This window comes from Coregonus clupeaformis, chromosome 36 (genome assembly GCF_020615455.1).
Source record: "Coregonus clupeaformis isolate EN_2021a chromosome 36, ASM2061545v1, whole genome shotgun sequence".
NCBI lineage: Eukaryota > Metazoa > Chordata > Actinopteri > Salmoniformes > Salmonidae > Coregonus > Coregonus clupeaformis.
In genome coordinates this window covers 35,261,565-35,279,329 of record NC_059227.1, presented here as the reverse complement: position 1 = coordinate 35,279,329, position 17,765 = coordinate 35,261,565, and the positions used below count along the sequence as shown (strand labels likewise).

General features: G+C 41.2%; 2 protein-coding genes across 3 annotated transcripts in view; one reads left to right on the top strand and one right to left on the bottom strand.

The window, feature by feature from the left end:
* xrn2 (5'-3' exoribonuclease 2) overlaps positions 1-13,054 on the top strand; it is a 47,682-nt gene extending 34,628 nt beyond the window's left edge. For both annotated transcript variants that reach the window (XM_041865947.2, XM_041865946.2), the window contains 4 exons: positions 201-328; positions 6,391-6,454; positions 11,978-12,110; positions 12,707-13,054. In XM_041865947.2, the coding sequence (XP_041721881.1) occupies positions 201-328; positions 6,391-6,454; positions 11,978-12,110; positions 12,707-12,769 (388 nt within the window). In that variant the 3' untranslated portion in view covers positions 12,770-13,054. The remainder of the gene's footprint in view (positions 1-200; positions 329-6,390; positions 6,455-11,977; positions 12,111-12,706) is intronic.
* Positions 13,055-13,842: 788 nt separating this feature from the next.
* Positions 13,843-16,672, bottom strand: LOC121552864 (homeobox protein Nkx-2.4-like). Its single transcript, XM_041865948.2, has 2 exons — positions 15,662-16,672; positions 13,843-15,479 (listed from the first exon to the last, which is right to left on the bottom strand). Exons 1-2 carry the CDS (start codon positions 16,026-16,028, stop codon positions 14,809-14,811), a joined length of 1,038 nt encoding a protein of 345 aa, XP_041721882.1. The 5' UTR covers positions 16,029-16,672; the 3' UTR covers positions 13,843-14,808.
* Between the last annotated feature and the right edge of the window lie 1,093 nt (positions 16,673-17,765).

Sequence of the window (17,765 nt, the reverse complement as noted above, 5' to 3'; positions counted from 1 at the left end):
AAACAGTAGCCACCGTATTGGGTGCGCGTGACGTGGCATCCGATGCACCCAAATGTCTTCCTCAATTAAGTACCCGGCCAGATAAGGGTTTAGTAGTCAGCTATTTGGCTGGCAGCTGGTGCTTATAGAACAGTGTGTATGGAACAGCCGTTAACTGATGTTTAATGTCTGACTTACTCTGCGTGTTCTGTTGTTTTCAGTCACAGCATGAACAGACAGCAGCAGGGAGGTGGGCAGTACAGCAACGCTCCGCCCCCTGGCAACTACCACCAGGGGAACTACAGCAGGCCCCACAGCGGCGGTGGTGGTCACCTCCCACCCTTCCCACGTAAGACCTCCTACACCCACACAGGCAGGCCTCAGACAAACACATCTTTGCTGCATTTCCGATCTACTAAAATATAGCCTTTACCTTGTGTCAAGTAGTAACTCTCTCTCCATCTGAAATAGGCGATAGAAAAGCTATCAAAGACGGCCAGTAATCTCCATTCCGATAAGGTGCTTTGTTGCTTCATTCCTTAGTTGCGGCTACATTTCACTTCCTTCGTCCTCGGCTGACATAATGTACCTCTTCTAAAAAGACAAATAACTATATTATACAATTAAATGGCCCATTGTTCAACAATGGGAAGTTTTGGAATCATGTAACCTGCATCTGGAGGGGGGCATACTCTCTGTTTCCCTGCCCCTCATCAGAGTCTCCTGTTTGGCCTCATGCTCCTCTGACAGCAGGTGTGTGTCCCAAATGGCACCCTATTCACTATATAGTGCATTACTTTTTACCTATATAGTGCCCATAGAGCTCTGGTCAAAAGTAGTGCGCTATACAGGGAATAGGATGCCATTTGGGACGCAGACATAGTTCTCCAATTTGACTTTGATGTGCCAATTTGCAAGTTGATGAATAATCTCATCTGTCTGCTGATAGCTTGTGGGGGAGTCTAGTCTATTCCGGTGGCACTTGATGCAAATAAGCCTTTTGGTTCCTTCAGATTGTGGCAGCCGGTGCCTCCCTTGGCCTCTGCTGTTTATTCCTGATGGTAAACTTGCCAATTAGCAGCGTAGGACCGACTTCATCCTATTTTTCTAAATGAGAGTTATTTTGATTAAGGCAATCAGGGTTAATACTCTGGCCCATCTGTGATTGTGGGCTTGTTTCTTTTCAAATTGTCACTTTACGTGACGGTGGGATTTTTTTATTCATGTCCTTCTAGGCCTCCCGAAGAGATGTAATTATTCCTGTACTTCTGGCGGCTTGATATTAACATTTAGTTGATGTGAATTGTAACTGCTTAATTTCACCAACTACTGTACCTATGACACTTTCCTTGAATAACCACAGATAGCCTATGCATTAAGTCAGTAGGAGCAATTTACCTTCAATAATTGTAGAAATGTCTAATTGATGTATTTATTCCCATGCCCATCCATAATAAGAGAATCTAGTGATTTTGGTCAACTCATTTATGTACAGGTTTCATGATTGTGAATTGTTATATTTAACTAGATGAAGAACAACAGTGCCTATAGAAGGTCTACACCCCCTTGACCTTTTCTCACATTTTGTTGCGTTACAAAATGTGATTGAAATAGATTTAATTGTACATTTTTGGGTCATTGATATACACAAAATACTAACGTCAAAGGGAATTAATTTTTATTTTATTTGTAATTATAAGTATTCACCCACTTTGTTTAGGCAAGCCTAAATTAGTTCAGAAGTCAAATCTGGCTTAACAAATCACTTAAGTTATATGATCTCAGTCTGTGTGAAATAATGGGAGTTGACATGATTTTTTAAATAACTACTCTTCCTCTTTCCCCATACAAACATCTGTAAGGTTCCCCAGTCAAGTATTGAATTTCAAGCACAGATTCAACTAGGAAGACCAGGGAGCTTTTCGAATGCCTCAAAGAAAGGGCAGTGATGGGTAACGATAACAAATCAGACATTGAATATCTCTTTAAGCATGGTAATTATGCTGTGGCTGATGGATGTGTTAAACCAGCCAGACAAATCAAAGATGCAGCCGTCCTTCTGAACTGAGTTGCAGGACAGGAAGGAAACGTCTTAGGGATGTCACCATGAGGCCATTGGGGATTTTTTGTAACAGCTACAGAGTTCAATGGCTGTGATGGGAGAAAACTGAGGATGGATCAACAACATTGTAGTGACTCCACGATAATGACCTAAATGATTGAAAAGAAGAATACAAATCTACAGAATTAAAATATGGGCAAGGCACTAAAGTAATACTGCAAAAAAAAACACTGCAAAGTAATACACTTTTTGGCATAAATGCTAAGCCTTATTTTGGGGGTAAACACAACACATTACTGAGTAAACTGCCTCCATGTTTTCAAGCATGGTGGTGGGTGCTTCATGGTATGGCTATGCTTGACATCTGCAAAGACAGGAGTTTTTCAGGATGAAAAGAAATGGGATGGAGTTTAGCACAGGCATAATCCTAGAGGAAAACCTGCTTCAGTCTGCTTTACACTGGGAGAGGAATTCACCTTTCAGCAGGACAATAAATAATAATAATATGCCATTTAGCAGACGCTTTTATCCAAAGCGACTTACAGTCATGCATGCATAAATTTTTTGTGTATGGGTGGTCCCGGGGATCGAACCCACTACCCTGGCGTTACAAGTGCCGTGCTCTACCAGTTGAGCTACAGAGAACCACAACAATAACCTACAACACCAAGCCAAATCTACACTGGAGTTGCTTACCAAGAAGACAGTAAATGTTCCTGAGTGGCCGAGTTACAGCTTTGACTTAAATCTGCTTGAAAATCTATGGCAAGACTTGAAAATTGCTGTCTAACCATGATCCCCATCACCTTGCCAGAGCTTGAAGAATTTTGAAAAGAATAATGGGCAAATATTGTACAATACAGGTGTGCAAAGCTCTTAAATCAAATCATTGTATTTGTCACATGTGCCGAATACAACAGGTGTAGACCTTACAGTGAAATGCTTACTTACAAGCCCTTAACCAACAACGCAGTTTTAAGAAAAATAAGTGTTAAGTAAAAAATGGGTAACTAAAACATTACAAATAATTAAAGAGCAGCAGTAAAATAACAGTAGCAAGGCTATATACAGGGGGTACCGGTACAGAGTCAATGTGCCGGGGCACAGGTTAGTCGAGGTAATTGAGGTAATATGTACATGTAGGTAGAGTTAAAGTGACTATGCATAGATAATAAACAGAGAGTGGCAGCAGCGTGAAAGAGGGGGTGGGGTGGGGGGGACAATGCAAATAGTCTGGGTAGCCATTTTATTAGCTGTTCAGGAGTCTTATGGCTTGGGGGTAGAAGCTGTTAAGAAGCCTTTTGGACCTAGACTTGGCACTCCGTTACCGCTTGCCGTACGGTAGCAGAGAGAACAGTCTATGACTAGGGTGGCTGGAGTCTTTGACAATTTTTAGGGCCTTCCTCTGACACTGCCTGGTATAGAGGTCCTGGATGGCAGGAAGCTTGGCCCCAGTGATGTACTGGGCCGTACGCACTACCCTCTGTAGTGCCTTGCGGTCAAAGGCCGAACAGTTGCCATACCAGGCAGTGATGCAACCAGTCAGGATGCGCTCGATGGTGCAGCTGTAGAACTTTTTGAGGATCTGAGGACCCATGCCAATTATTTTCAGTCTCCTTAGGGGGAATAGGTTTTGTCGTGCCCTCTTCACGACTGTCTTGGTGTGTTTGGACCATGATAGTTTGTTGGTGATGTGGACACCAAGGAACTTGAAGCTCTCAACCTGCTCCACTACAGCCCCGTTGATGAGAATGGGGGCGTGCTCGTCCTCTTTTTCCTGTAGTCCACAATCATCTCCTTTGTCTTATGAGACTTTCCCAAGAAGACTCACTGCTGTAATCGCTGCCAAAGGTGTTTCTAACATGTATTGGCTCGGGGATGAATACTTATCTAATCAAGGTATATTAGTGTTCATTTTCATTTAGTCTTTAAAATATAGTAGAATTGTTCTTCCACTCTGACAGTATGTTGTGTAGATCATTGACAAAATATACATTTGAATCCCACTTTGTAACACAATAATGTGTAGAAATTCAAGGGGGGTGTAGACTTTCTATAGGCACTGTATACATGCAGACGTGGCATTATTGGTCCCAACAGCACAATTAGCCAGACTAGTTATTGAGACGAGACTAGAAAACAACTCTAGGACGGTAGTGTGCTCGGAGTTCAAAGACATGCTTTTGTTGCTTTTAACTGTCTCTCTGAGAGGATCCACTAGGTTGTCAGTAATCACCCTGGTCCGGCTGGGGCCTTTGTGTTTGGGTTGGGGGGCTCCTGTGTCCCTCCCGGTGTCCCTGTTTGCTGATTAGTGGTGCTGGCTGCTCTGGGAGACTGGGGGTGGTAATGAGATTGTCAAGTGCTTCTGGACACACTGGCCCCTCTGAGAAAAGCCTTCTGGGAGGATCCCATTTGATTGGATGTGTGGTAGACTAGGGAGGGCTGAAACCAAAGTTAACTTCCCCTTTGACTGCATCACTACCTCCTGCGGTGATGTGTCAACGTGCTGTCTCTGAAACATGCTGCAGGGTTTTGTTGTGCCTAATGAAAATGGCTGCTGTGTAATGACCCACCGGGGAGACACCGCTGGTCGCCATTAGTCTTCTGACATCCAGTCACATTGTATTAGCAGCAACTTTGTCACACCATTTAAAGTTGCAGTTTCATTGTCTTATCCCATGGAATTCTATTTCCAAACTGAAAGTTCTAGGCCTAGAACTTGACCAACTGTTTTAGCTCTCTTCTTGCATCACTACAGTAATGGAAGAACATTTGTATTGGGGGGGAAATGTGAGTTGGTTTGTAATGGAAGAACATGTGTATTGGGGAAATGTGAGTTGGTTTGGGCTAGTTGTAATCCCTTGGGTTAATACAGTGACTGTATATTGTACCGGGGGACTTTAGGCGTAATCCTTCGTTGTCTTTTGTATCACATGGCCCAGGGCTCTAGAGTTTTCGATCATTGTTAATTAAGGAGATTGACAGGTGTCTAATTGTAATTTCCTCCTTTGAGTGACTGACTGCTGGTCATCAGAGTAGGACAGAAGACACAGCACCTTACAGGAGTATAATTGAGGCCAGAGTGGGTGGTCCTCAATAAGGTTGTGTTGGTCCAGGAGATTATTAACTGTCAAGATTTACAAATCTACAGATCCAACCTAATCACTTTGTCTGGACAAACAGTTATGGATTGTTAGTATGTTTCGATTGTACGTAGTTCTTTTTCTAAGGATAATATTCAGTCACTTGACAAACATCTGAAAACCTTCTAGTTTGGTCCGTTATGTTGGCTTGTGGTCTGTTTTACTCCACCCCACAAGTCCGACTGAACGACCAGTCCGTATTCTCTCTTGGTCGTCTCAGACCATGTTAAACTCTCTCTACATGTCATAACATTGAGCACTAGATGTTGTACCACCAGGCCAAACGTGTTTAATTCCCATGAGATCCCATCGCCTCTTATCAAACATTTTTTAACACCAGCCTCCAATCCAGGTTTGTAAATGACTGGCTTTTCTTTGCTGAAGTTCTTTTCATCACACCCTTCACACCGCCCCGTACCCTCTCCTCCCGTCTCACCCACTCACCAGGCCTGCCCCTATAAACAAACAAGTCCCAGGCTTGCAGCTGGTCATTGCCTTGGCAACAGCGGATCTAGAAGAAGCGGCTCTCAAAGGGGCTCGCTGCGCTACAACTAGGGGTACTTGAGTCATCCACAATGCTGCCCACTGAATGCTTATTTCATTTTGTTGAAGAAATGCAAATGTAGCATTTTTTTCTCTTTTCCACCCACCTCAAATCTTATTGTGATTAAGTGCTTGAATGGGCTTAATGTTATATTTTTTATCTTTGGGATTGTTTTATCTCTTGGATCAGTTTTAAGATTGAAATAGATGGGTTTGATATTGAGGTTAAGGCTGAAATTAATTGGGTTAATTAACTTGTACAATTTGACATGCTGTCACAGTGTTGTATCCCAAACCTGAGAGTTTCCCTATTGATTGGCAAACATTCCGTGCAACAGCTTTAACTTTCACTCAAAGAAGGTATTGTCTGGGCATGGAATGGATTCCATGAAGTTATAAAAAATACATTTTAAAAATCTCACTTTGTCGATCTAGTATTTTCACTCTACCGAGACATAAATCTCATAGCTGGTTTTATCTATACAATAGGTACCCGTGTGTGTATAGAAATTACACTGATGGCAACTCATCAGAACAAAATTCTTAGGTAGATAGACTTAAAGTATTGCTCTTGAAAAGAGTGTTGCGCTCGTTATGTTAGCTTAGTATTGTGTTAGTTTGTGTGTTAGGGCGGTTTTTTTTAATGTCTCTTGTCACCCACAGATTCCAGGCAGCAGGGTCTTCTAGGGGCATCTACCCCATACAACTATCAGCAGCAATATCCAAGGTGAGTCTACGGCTTTGTCTGCTTTTCATACGTAGGCATGTATTCACAAAGTCTTCCCTCATCCTGTGCCTGCTAAGTTCATTACTGATGCAGTAGAATTTTATATACACTTTACAAACCGATGTTGTAGTATTTCTAAAAGGGTGCTTGCTGCAGCATATTAATTTAACCTTGATAAACATTTTGGTTTTTACTACACGTGAGGTTTAGCATAATATGTGGTTAGTAGAAACTGTTCCAGTGGTTTAGTGGGGTCCACTGAGTCACACTAAATGTACAGGTAGATGACACGTCTTGCTTTATTAGTCGAGGCCACTGGGCTGCACCATGGGTGGGCTTTGAGCTGAATTAAGAATTTGGGAGCGCTAAACAAATGTATCTTGAGGAGGTTTGGCCAACTTAATGAGGCATCACTAATACTGCTCCGGCAGTATCATTTTGGCGCCACAGTGTCCGCACAGACCCGTCATTGATTCTGTCTCCAGACCTCTTGAAGGACTAATCAGCTTCTTTGGCTAAACTTTTCAGGCCTTCCATGTCCATTGTGGCTCTCTGTCACCTTAGGTCACTAGTTATTAGTGGTGAACTGAAAACAGTTTCTTTAACTACTTATACCAGCAGGACTGAAATGAAATGCATAAGGAACCTGTTGGAGGGATTACGGATTCCAGTGCACTGCTAAGTCTGGCATTGGGGAAGAATGTGACATGGTTCAATAATGAGGGATGGGCCCTTCTAGGGCAGTTCCTACTTCTTCCTTCGGCCATTGTAGTGAATAAGATGAGACTTAATATGGTAGCTTGGCTTATGGATGGACACATTACTGAGGCATTATTAATGGAGAGATGGTGTGGACATCATGCAATGTGGTGTCCTCATTTCAGGGATGAGTGCAATTTACGATTCAAGCCACATGTAAATGTCTGGTTTATTTCATACTCTGGCATACTTTTTATATTCTCATACTTTCCATCATGTGAAATGGGTGGCCATTTTTTATTTTTTGTTCTGAATTCAATCTCCAGGTCTATACTAATTAGCAGGGATGTTGCTAGGTCACCACGGTCAATTGAAGGCTGCATCAATATAACCATTTTTTATTTTTTTTTCTTCTCTTGATTAGACTCTTTGACATATTTAGACTGAATAATGGGTAGGACTGGAGCAGGGAGGGCCTGAAGCCTAAATTGCCCAGCATGGCTAATGTGTTTGTAGCTGTCAATGAGTATGCTTACATGCACACAAAACGATTGTGGATAGTCAGATTAATATAATAGTTCGACTTAAATGTTTACATGCTTTGCAAGAACAATTTCCCTAATATTGTTTACAAGGACACATCTGAAATCTACGATGAGACTATGATAAATGCAGAAAATCGATTCAATTTTATTTTTGTGAAGCCTATTTGATTCTGAGTTCGGACATATAAAGTTTAAATGAAAATGTAAGTGCATGCTTTCAGTTTTCCGATCTCACTTCTCTCTCCTGCATAAGAGGGAGGCTTGCACTACCGGTCCCCGCACATGCGCAAATCAAATACACTGCTGGAACTCTGTTTTTAAGGCGTTTACATGTCCTAATTGGAAAGATTGCTCAGAAACCAGGCGTTTTAATCGGCATATGCTTACTTCGATGATGATTTAAGATAAGCAGAGTAAGGCATTTACAGTTGAAGTCGGAAGTTTACATACACTTTAGACAAATACATTTAAACTCTGTTTTTCACAATTCCTGCCATTTAATCCTAGTACAAATTCCCTGTCTTAGGTCAGTTAGGATCACCACTTTATTTTAAGAATGTGAAATGTCAGAATAATAGCAGAGAGAATGATTTATTTCAGCTTTTATTTCTTTCATCACATTCCCAGTGGGTCAGAAGTTTACATACACTCAATTAGTATTTGGGAGCATTGCCTTTAAATTGTTTAACTTGGGTCAAAGGTTTCGGGTAGCCTTCCACAAGCTTCCCACAATAAGTTGGGTGAATTTTGGCCCATTCCTCCGCTGGTGTAACTGAGTCAGGTTTGTAGGCCTCCTTGCTCGCACACGCTTTTTCAGTTCTGCACACAAATGTTCTATAGGATTGAGGTCAGGGCTTTGTGATGGCCACTCCAATACCTTGACTTTGTTGTCCTTAAGCCATTTTGCCACAACTTTGGAAGTATGCTTGGGGTCATTGTCCATTTGGAAGACCCATTTGCGACCAAGCTTTAACTTCCTGACTGATGTCTTGAGATGTTACTTCAATATATCCACATAATTTTCCTTCCTCATGATGCCATGTATTTGGTGAAGTGCACCAGTCCTTCCTGCAGCAAAGCACCCCCACAGCATGATGCTGCCACCCCCGTGCTTCACGGTTGGAATGGTGTTCTTCGGCTTGCAAGCCTTCCCCTTTTTCCTCCAAACATAACAATGGTTAGTATGGCCAAACAGTTATATTTTTGTTTCATCAGACCAGAGGACATTTCTCCAAAAAGTATGATCTTTGTCACCATGTGCAGTTGCAAACCGTAGTCTGGCTTTTTTATGGCGGTTTTGGAGCAGTGGCTTCTTCCTTGCTGAGCGGCCTTTCAGTTTATGTCGATATAGGACTCGTTTTTACTGTGGATATACAGTGGGGGGAAAAACGTATTTAGTCAGCCACCAATTGTGCAAGTTCTCCCACTTAAAAAGATGAGAGGCCTGTAATTTTCATCATAGGTACACGTCAACTATGACAGACAAATTGAGGAAAAAAAATCCAGAAAATCACATTGTAGGATTTTTTTATGAATTTATTTGCAAATTATGGTGGAAAATAAGTATTTGTTCACCTACAAACAAGCAAGATTTCTGGCTCTCACAGACCTGTAACTTATTCTTTAAGAGGCTCCTCTGTCCTCCACTCGTTACCTGTATTAATGGCACCTGTTTGAACTTGTTATCAGTATAAAAGACACCTGTCCACAACCTCAAACAGTCACACTCCAAACTCCACTATGGCCAAGACCAAAGAGCTGTCAAAGGACACCAGAAACAAAATTGTATACCTGTACCAGGCTGGGAAGACTGAATCTGCAATAGGTAAGCAGCTTGGTTTGAAGAAATCAACTGTGGGAGCAATTATTAGGAAATGGAAGACATACAAGACCACTGATAATCTCCCTCGATCTGGGGCTCCACGCAAGATCTCACCCCGTGGGGTCAAAATGATCACAAGAACAAAATACCCAGAATCACACGTGGGGACCTAGTGAATGACCTGCAGAGAGCTGGGACCAAAGTAACAAAGCCTACCATCAGTAACACACTACGCCGCCAGGGACTCAAATCCTGCAGTGAAAGACGTGTCCCCCTGCTTAAGCCAGTACATGACCAGGCCCGTCTGAAGTTTGCTAGAGTGCATTTGGATGATCCAGAAGAGGATTGGGAGAATGTCATATGGTCAGATGAAACCAAAATAGAACTTTTTGGTAAAAACTCAACTCTTCGTGTTTGGAGGACAAAGAATGCTGAGTTGCATCCAAAGAACACCATACCTATTGTGAAGCATGGGGGTGGAAACATCATGCTTTGGGGCTGTTTTTCTGCAAAGGGACCAGGACGACTGATCCGTGTAAAGGAAAGAATGAATGAGGCCATGTATCGTGAGATTTTGAGTGAAAACCTCCTTCCATCAGCAAGGGCATTGAAGATGAAACGTGTCTGGGTCTTTCAGCATGACAATGATCCCAAACACACCGCCCGGGCAACGAAGGAGTGGCTTCGTAAGAAGCATTTCAAGGTCCTGGAGTGGCCTAGCCAGTCTCCAGATCTCAACCCCATAGAAAATCTTTGGAGGGAGTTGAAAGTCCGTGTTGCCCAGCGACAGCCCCAAAACATCACTGCTGTAGAGGAGATCTGCATGGAGGAATGGGCCAAAATACCAGCAACAGTGTGTGAAAACCTTGTGAAGACTTACAGAAAACGTTTGACCTGTGTCATTGCCAACAAAGGGTATATAACAAAGTATTGAGAAACTTTTGTTATTGACCAAATACTTATTTTCCACCATAATTTGCAAATAAATTCATTAGAAATCCTACAATGTGATTTTCTGGATTTTTTTTTTCTCATTTTGTCTGTCATAGTTGACGTGTACCTATGATGAAAATTACAGGCCTCTCATCTTTTTAAGTGGGAGAACTTGCACAATTGGTGGCTGACTAAATACTTTTTTCCCCCACTGTAGATACTTTTGTACCTGTTTCCTCCAGCATCTTCACAAGGTCCTTTTGCTGTTGTTCTGGGATGGATTTGCACTTTTCGCACCAAAGTACGTTCATCCCTAGGAGACAGAACGCGTCTCCTTCCTGAGCGGTATGAAGGCTGCGTGGTCCCATGGTGTTTATACTTGCGTACTATTGTTTGTACAGATAAACGTGGTACGTTCAGGTGTTTGGAAATTGCTCCCAAGGATGAACCAGACTTGTGGAGGTCTACAAAAAAAATTCTGAGGTCTTGGCTGATTTCATTTGATTTTCCCATGATGTCAAGCAAAGAGGCACTGAGTTTGAAGGTAGGCCTTGAAATACATCCACAGGTACACCTCCAATTGACTCAAATGATGTCAATTAGCCTAGCAGAAGCTTCTAAAGCCATGACATCATTTTCTGGAATTTTAAAGCTGTTTAAAGGCACATTCAACTTCTGACCCACTGGAATTGTGATACAGTGAATTATAAGTGAAATAATATGTCTGTAAACAATTGTTGGAAAAATTACTTGTCATGCACAAAGTAGATGTCCTAACCAACTTGTCAAAACCATAGTTTGTTAACAATAAATTTGTGGAGTGGTTGAAAAAATAGTTTTAATGACGCCAACCTAAGTGTATGTAAACTTCCGACTTCAACTGTACATGACTGCCATACTCAGCCTGTTGCCATAATCTGTTTAATATTGAATTATTGCTGTGCATGTTAAAGTACTGAAAGGTGCATACAGATGTCGGAATTCAGATATGAATCGGCGCAATCTACTTTTTCGGTTTGCTGGCGTCTTGGAGCTGTACAGGGCAGCAGGTAGCCTAGCAGTTAAGAACGTTGGGCCAGTAACCGAAAGGTCGCTGGTTCGAATCCATGAGCCGGCTAGGTGAAAAATCTCTGTGCCCTTGAGCAAGGCACTTAACCCTAATTGCTCCTGTAAGTCACTCTGAATAAATGTAAACTGTGCTAATGCCGATACGAAAAAAAGTATAATGGAGAGCAATGTGTTATACGGCGAACTATGACATTTTTGGGGGGGAATTATATTCTAATATGATGACTTGGTTATGGCTTCATTGGCTAGCTGTTTTAAGTTCTGGTTTGTTTCTAATTTACTTTCTGATAACATCTCATTTATTGCAAGTTAGTGGTGATTTAGTTTAGTCATCTTCTACAACATGGCAGTTAAGAGTTGATTTGTGATGTAGACCCTACAGTCCAGAAATATACAAATGAAATAAGTAATTAAAGTCAAAAACAACAATTCATGTTTATGTTTGTACCCACACAGGCAGCAGTATGGTGGTGGGCATGGCTGGGACCGGTCGACGCAGAGAGGAGGCCACGGAGGGGGGCAGGGCCAGGGTGGCTACCACCAGCAGCGTGGTCAGGACGACCGCAGAGGAGACCGTGGAGGACAACCGGTAACTACATTATTCAGCTGACTTAATTTAGGACTAACATATGACATCAACAATGAGGAAGATGTGACCTCAACGTCAATGTTCATTTGATCATGGAATAAAGCCTGCGCGAAAGAGACTCTGCCTGTTTTTGAGTGCACCAACCCCTGTTTATCATGAATTAGGCCTTTTTGAACTTTTTCCTGTATATTAACTATTATTGATGTCAACAATCTCCACCTTACAAGGAGCACGCCTCCAGAACATTAGGAGCACGCCTCCAGAACATTAGGAGCACGCCTCCAAAACATTATGAGCACGCCTCCAGAACATTAGGAGCACATCTTACCTATACTATGCACATGTTTGTTTGCTGATGTTTGTTTATGGCTTTAAGTCATAGCACATTGTATATAATGATTGTGATCAATTATTTTGCATGTGTATGATATAAGGCATGGAGACAGAGGGTAACTACTAATTCAGCCTCTCAAAATATACATTAGAAGACTAGTATGAAGCGCACTGTTGAAATGTCTGCCGTCTTTGATCTTCATACTCAAATTTCATGTGCTGCAAATCTGACTGGTTTGGCTCTTGTTTTCTGTGTTTTACAGGGATACAACTCTGGACGGAATTACCACTTGCCACCCCCAGAAAGAAAATACAATTGGAGTTAAATTCAGACCTAGTATGGCAGAAGGGAAATGTTGTTTTTTTCGCTATACTTGTCTTTTTCAGGCTGTGTACTTGTAAGATGTTTTTACTTTTTAATTCTACCTAAAATGTTCTTATGTAATGAATTTTTAAGAATACCTGTAAAACTTGTGTAATACAAGTCAGTCAAGACAATTGTCATTGTTAGTTTGTTTGGAAAGATTTGCTCCATATTTGACATAATATTTCACAGCATACAAGTTACTCTATTTTCTGAAATAAAACCAAATTCAGCTTTTTGCATCACATCTACATCTTTGGTTTTTAGAATGACATTTCTGCTGATTTCTGGAACTGTTTGTAAACTCAAAATGCCTAAATCATTAAGGAGTTAATTACACTTTTTAGATGGATTTATTTTGTTTTTTTGTCAACATAATTATTTAGTCATTAATGTAGATCTGCAAACTCAACAGCAGTTGTATCAGGCCTTTGTTTTTGAGGCGTAACGTCATTATCCGATATCATCCTATTTTATCTCCTATCTTGTTTTATTAAATCGCCATGGTCCATTTTCATAGGTAGATGAATGGCTGAACGGGTATTTTAGGGGGCAGGTAGCACAATCAACTTTTTCGTTTTGTTGGTGTCTTGGCGCTGAAACTGGGATCATGCCGTACATGGCGGCAGGTAGCCTAGTGTTAGAGCGTTGGGCCAGTAACCGAAAGGTCGCTTGTTTGAATCCCCGAGCTGACAAAGTGAAAAATCTGTTGATAGTCCTTGAGCAAGGCAGTTAATCCTAATCTCTCCAGGGTCGCCATTGATCATGGCAAACCCTGGCCTTCACCCACTGTCTGAAGATGTCTCGGGGAGTTGGGATATGCAAAAATCACATTTTCAATTTACACATGCAATAATATACACTTGTGCATGTGTGAAATAGGACCCACCAAAATTATTTTAATAATAATGTCTCAATTATGTGCCAATTCCTTTTATTTAATTTAGGTCATATTATCAAGTAGGCTAATTTAGCCTATCACATTAATTTGCATTTTTGCTAGCCTGTATTTCAAAATCACGAAGAACCCAGGAATAACAAAGAAATTATTTATTGGAAATGACAATCAGAAACAATTGGTGCAGTTACAGTTGGGCAATTTTAACCTTTCAGCACCTGATAATAGACCTTATATTTCTTGCCCAATCAGTAGCGTAACTGGTCCAATTAAATCTCCTGTAAACAGTCTTGCATTTTAGGACTTTATTATGATGCATGGACTAGGTCCTTAAATGTTATTCTCCACTTCACCAGGCTGGCTTGTAATGGCAGAAAATATTGGAATTTACATGTATTTAATCTGTTTTCTTTCAATAATTGGGTGATGGTAATAAGAAATAAACAAATTATAACATTGCTATAATGTAAAGTACAATATCATTGGAATATTTTCATTACATTAGACCTGTTTTGAAATCATTGTGCTATACCTGTGAAATGTGATGCATTCCAGTCAATGTGCCTCATAATTATTCCATCAACATGAATAAGCAGTAATGCTTACATGCCAAGCGATGTATTGTTAAAGTTTAACAGGAATGTGATTTGTATATATTTACGCTATGCAGCAGCAATCACATTTTGTAATTTACGAAAACAATTATTGAACAAATATTTCGTTTAAAAACAAAAATCATAGTCACATGAAATATTTGTTAGCTATATACAGTTAAGGTTCATTAATCGAAATATTACAATACTTCGGACTGATACCCTCATGTGTCCTTAAAGAATTGAATCCCAACAAATATAACTTCACTCTCTTTTACACCCGAATAATACCGTCACCCAGTGCTTGGGAGTCTCATTTTTTATCAAATACTCTTGATCAAAAGTATACACGCACGGTCGACTGTTTCTTAATAGGTGCACCATGCACCTCCAAAATGTCAAGAAATTCTGGTGCTTCTGTTATACTCGATGTCACCAACGACCACTGTCCTTCTGGTTTAAAATCCTCTTGATGTTATCTCCCGAATTTAAAATGTAAATGTCTTCCTTCTACCAAGTTCTGCCATAAAGCAGGTTTGAACTGATCATGTTATTGGTGTACTCGAGGAGAGCCGCTTCTGTCTGAGCCATGTTAATCTGGCTGTGTAGAATAGGGGGACTGGGGGACATTTCCTCCAGTTCTTCAGCAGTGGTTAACGGATGATGCACCAGCTGATTCTGATGGTGATTGACCACCGCACTTCCCGAAGCTGTCATCGCCCCACTAGAGATGTTCTGCTGCTGCACCTGCTGATGCCCAGACGTCGGTGTGCTGGATCCGTTCTGATGGGGCTTGCCATCCTTCACGAGAACCGGGACTGCCACCCGCCTCGGTGACTGTTGCTGTGGGCACACGTTGCCATTCTCCTGTTGAATCTGCTGTGTGGCTTTGTCCTTCGCCTGGCGTTTCATTTTGTACCGGTGGTTCTGGAACCAAATCTTGACCTGGGTCGGTGACAGGTGGATCATGCTCGCCAGGTGTTCCCTCTCGGGTGCTGACAGGTATTTCTGCTGCTTAAACCGCCTCTCCAGCTCGTACACCTGGGCCTGAGAGAAGAGCACCCTTCGTTTTCTCCTGGGCGCAGAGTGTAGGGTCACCATTGATTTGGTTGCGTCCATCCCTGCCAAGGACCCCATCCCGGTCATGTTCATCCCAGTGGAAGCCCCCATGAATCTAGAAACTTTGCAATAGCGCACAGATACAGGCTGTTAAATAAATTAATATTAGATACAGGCTAAGTTAAGTGTTGTGCATCATGCACCATTACAATGTGTAGTTTGCATTCATTTTACATTCTTATTGAAAACGAATTGTCTTTGGCATTTATTTTTAAAGAAACAAGACTAAGCTTTTTCAACTTACTTGTTGGATAGCGGGGTTCAGGGTTTGCGCTATACCATGCAGTTGCTGCTGCGCCGTTCCTCATGGTGTCTTGGTACGACGGGAGGTCTCCCATATTACCGATGCTGCCGTTGCAGTATCCACCCATGGCGCTGGAAAATTGGGAGACGCTGTGTGGCATGTGATAAGCGCTCGCCACCCCGGTGTTATGGCCCATGGAGTGCTGCTGCAGTCCTGGTTGAGACACCGGAGTCTGTCGATATGCGCCCAGTGGAGACGCGAGGTTCCCTGTACTGTCCATTCCTCCAAACTTTCTGTAGGTCTCCTCGATCGGGCTTAAAATATCTGTCACTGAGAAAGGAGTTGAGTGCTTTGGGCTCAAGGACATGGTTTAGCCCGCAGGTGAATATGGCTGAATTCGGAACAAGTCCGACTGTTGTGCTGTTCACAGGACACCTACGTAAGAGAGTACTTGTGGGTCCGTCTGAGATATCCAATTGATCGCCTTGGAGAAGGGAAGCCTTGGACGCTCTTATCTTGTTTACTCTAGCCAGGCGCCAGGTTTACAACAAACACGAGGGGCGGAGCAACGAGCCTAACGATCCAACAATGGCCATTGACATTTTACCGGGGTAATTGAGGAAAATGTTACTTTTTAGTTAAGATCAGCGAGATGCCATCTAGATGGTTTAAACTTTAAACGTCAACTTCATAAATACCTCGGATATGGACCTGATTTGAAACGTATTTTAAAAGTTTATTTGGTCTCATGGGCTATAGTTTTGTTGAATTTAGGTAAAGCTGTTGCCATAGCCTAATGAAATGGCAACCTTTTTATTAACTCGAGAGCTCTTGGAGCAGACACGAGAGACGGAGAATCGGGCACAAAAATGAAGACACTTCAGTTCATCCAACCTGTCACATTCTGATCATTTTGCATTTACTTGTGTGTGATTTCTCCTGTTGACAAATGGGTGCGTTAACCTATATCGTTTTTATAAGCTGTTATTATAATGTATTTTTGCTTCTTTACTACATTTCATTCAGATAATACTCAATAAAATGGATGAATATTCTTAAATATGTAGATGCATTATAAAGTACATATTATAAAGGCTTAAACCCCAAATAGGTCAAAATCGTATAGAAATGTATTGGATGAATATTCTTAAATATGTAGATGTGAAGGAAAAAAAACATATAGCCTACCTGTTTTATTTTCCAGTGACATTTTGTGTTCACTGCGGTTAATGAGTCACTCATTGGAAGACAGACAAATTCCACTTGTTGACTTGTATTCCAGTCACCCTGGTACTTTTATAATTTGCAATTAGCCTACATTTACTTTTGGACAGCTCACAGATAGATTAACTTTTATAGCACAATATCCTCCTAGAACGCAAAAATTGCAGGGATTCAATGCCAATCCAGTCGTTGATGTGAACGAGATTCATCAAAGACAAATGTGTATTAAGTCTTTATATATTCTAAAACAAAATGATGGATCACCAGTAGCATGCTAATTTTGTTAACTCATTGTTGTCATTTAGACTTTGATCTATAATAGTAATTCTATCTCGGGTAGACGATTTAGAGTTCACCTGCTTTAACTCATTGAATGCTTCAGAGGTAGGCTATGCGAGTAGGCTAATCTGAACAGTTGAAAAGGGTAATGGTGATTTGACTTTCACTATAAAACTGCCTAAATCCTTTTACCTCGAATGTCTTTGGGGTAGGCTATTGACTTGATAACAGGTGAATTGATTTCAGTTAAATGAAATGTCCCTTAACTTCACCCAATTTTCTATTTTTTCAATCTTTATAAAAAATTATGTAAAACCTCATAGATCATTTCTAAATCCGTGCACATAGCAGTAAAGTCCCTGTAGCAGAAAGAGATTGCAAGGCCGGAGAATGGCAAGTGCTGAAGCAGAGTCATGTTTGCTCGGTACGCACTGGCCTATTGAAACATGTTCTTGTTTATTCCTTACGCATGGTTTTGGTTTTGTGAATTTTCCAATTAAAAAACCGTTTTCTTGATAAATGTCATTTTCTCTGTCTTGTCGAATAATTCTGGTTCAATTAATATTAATTTCGATAACATTGTTCCTAATTGTGCTCAGGC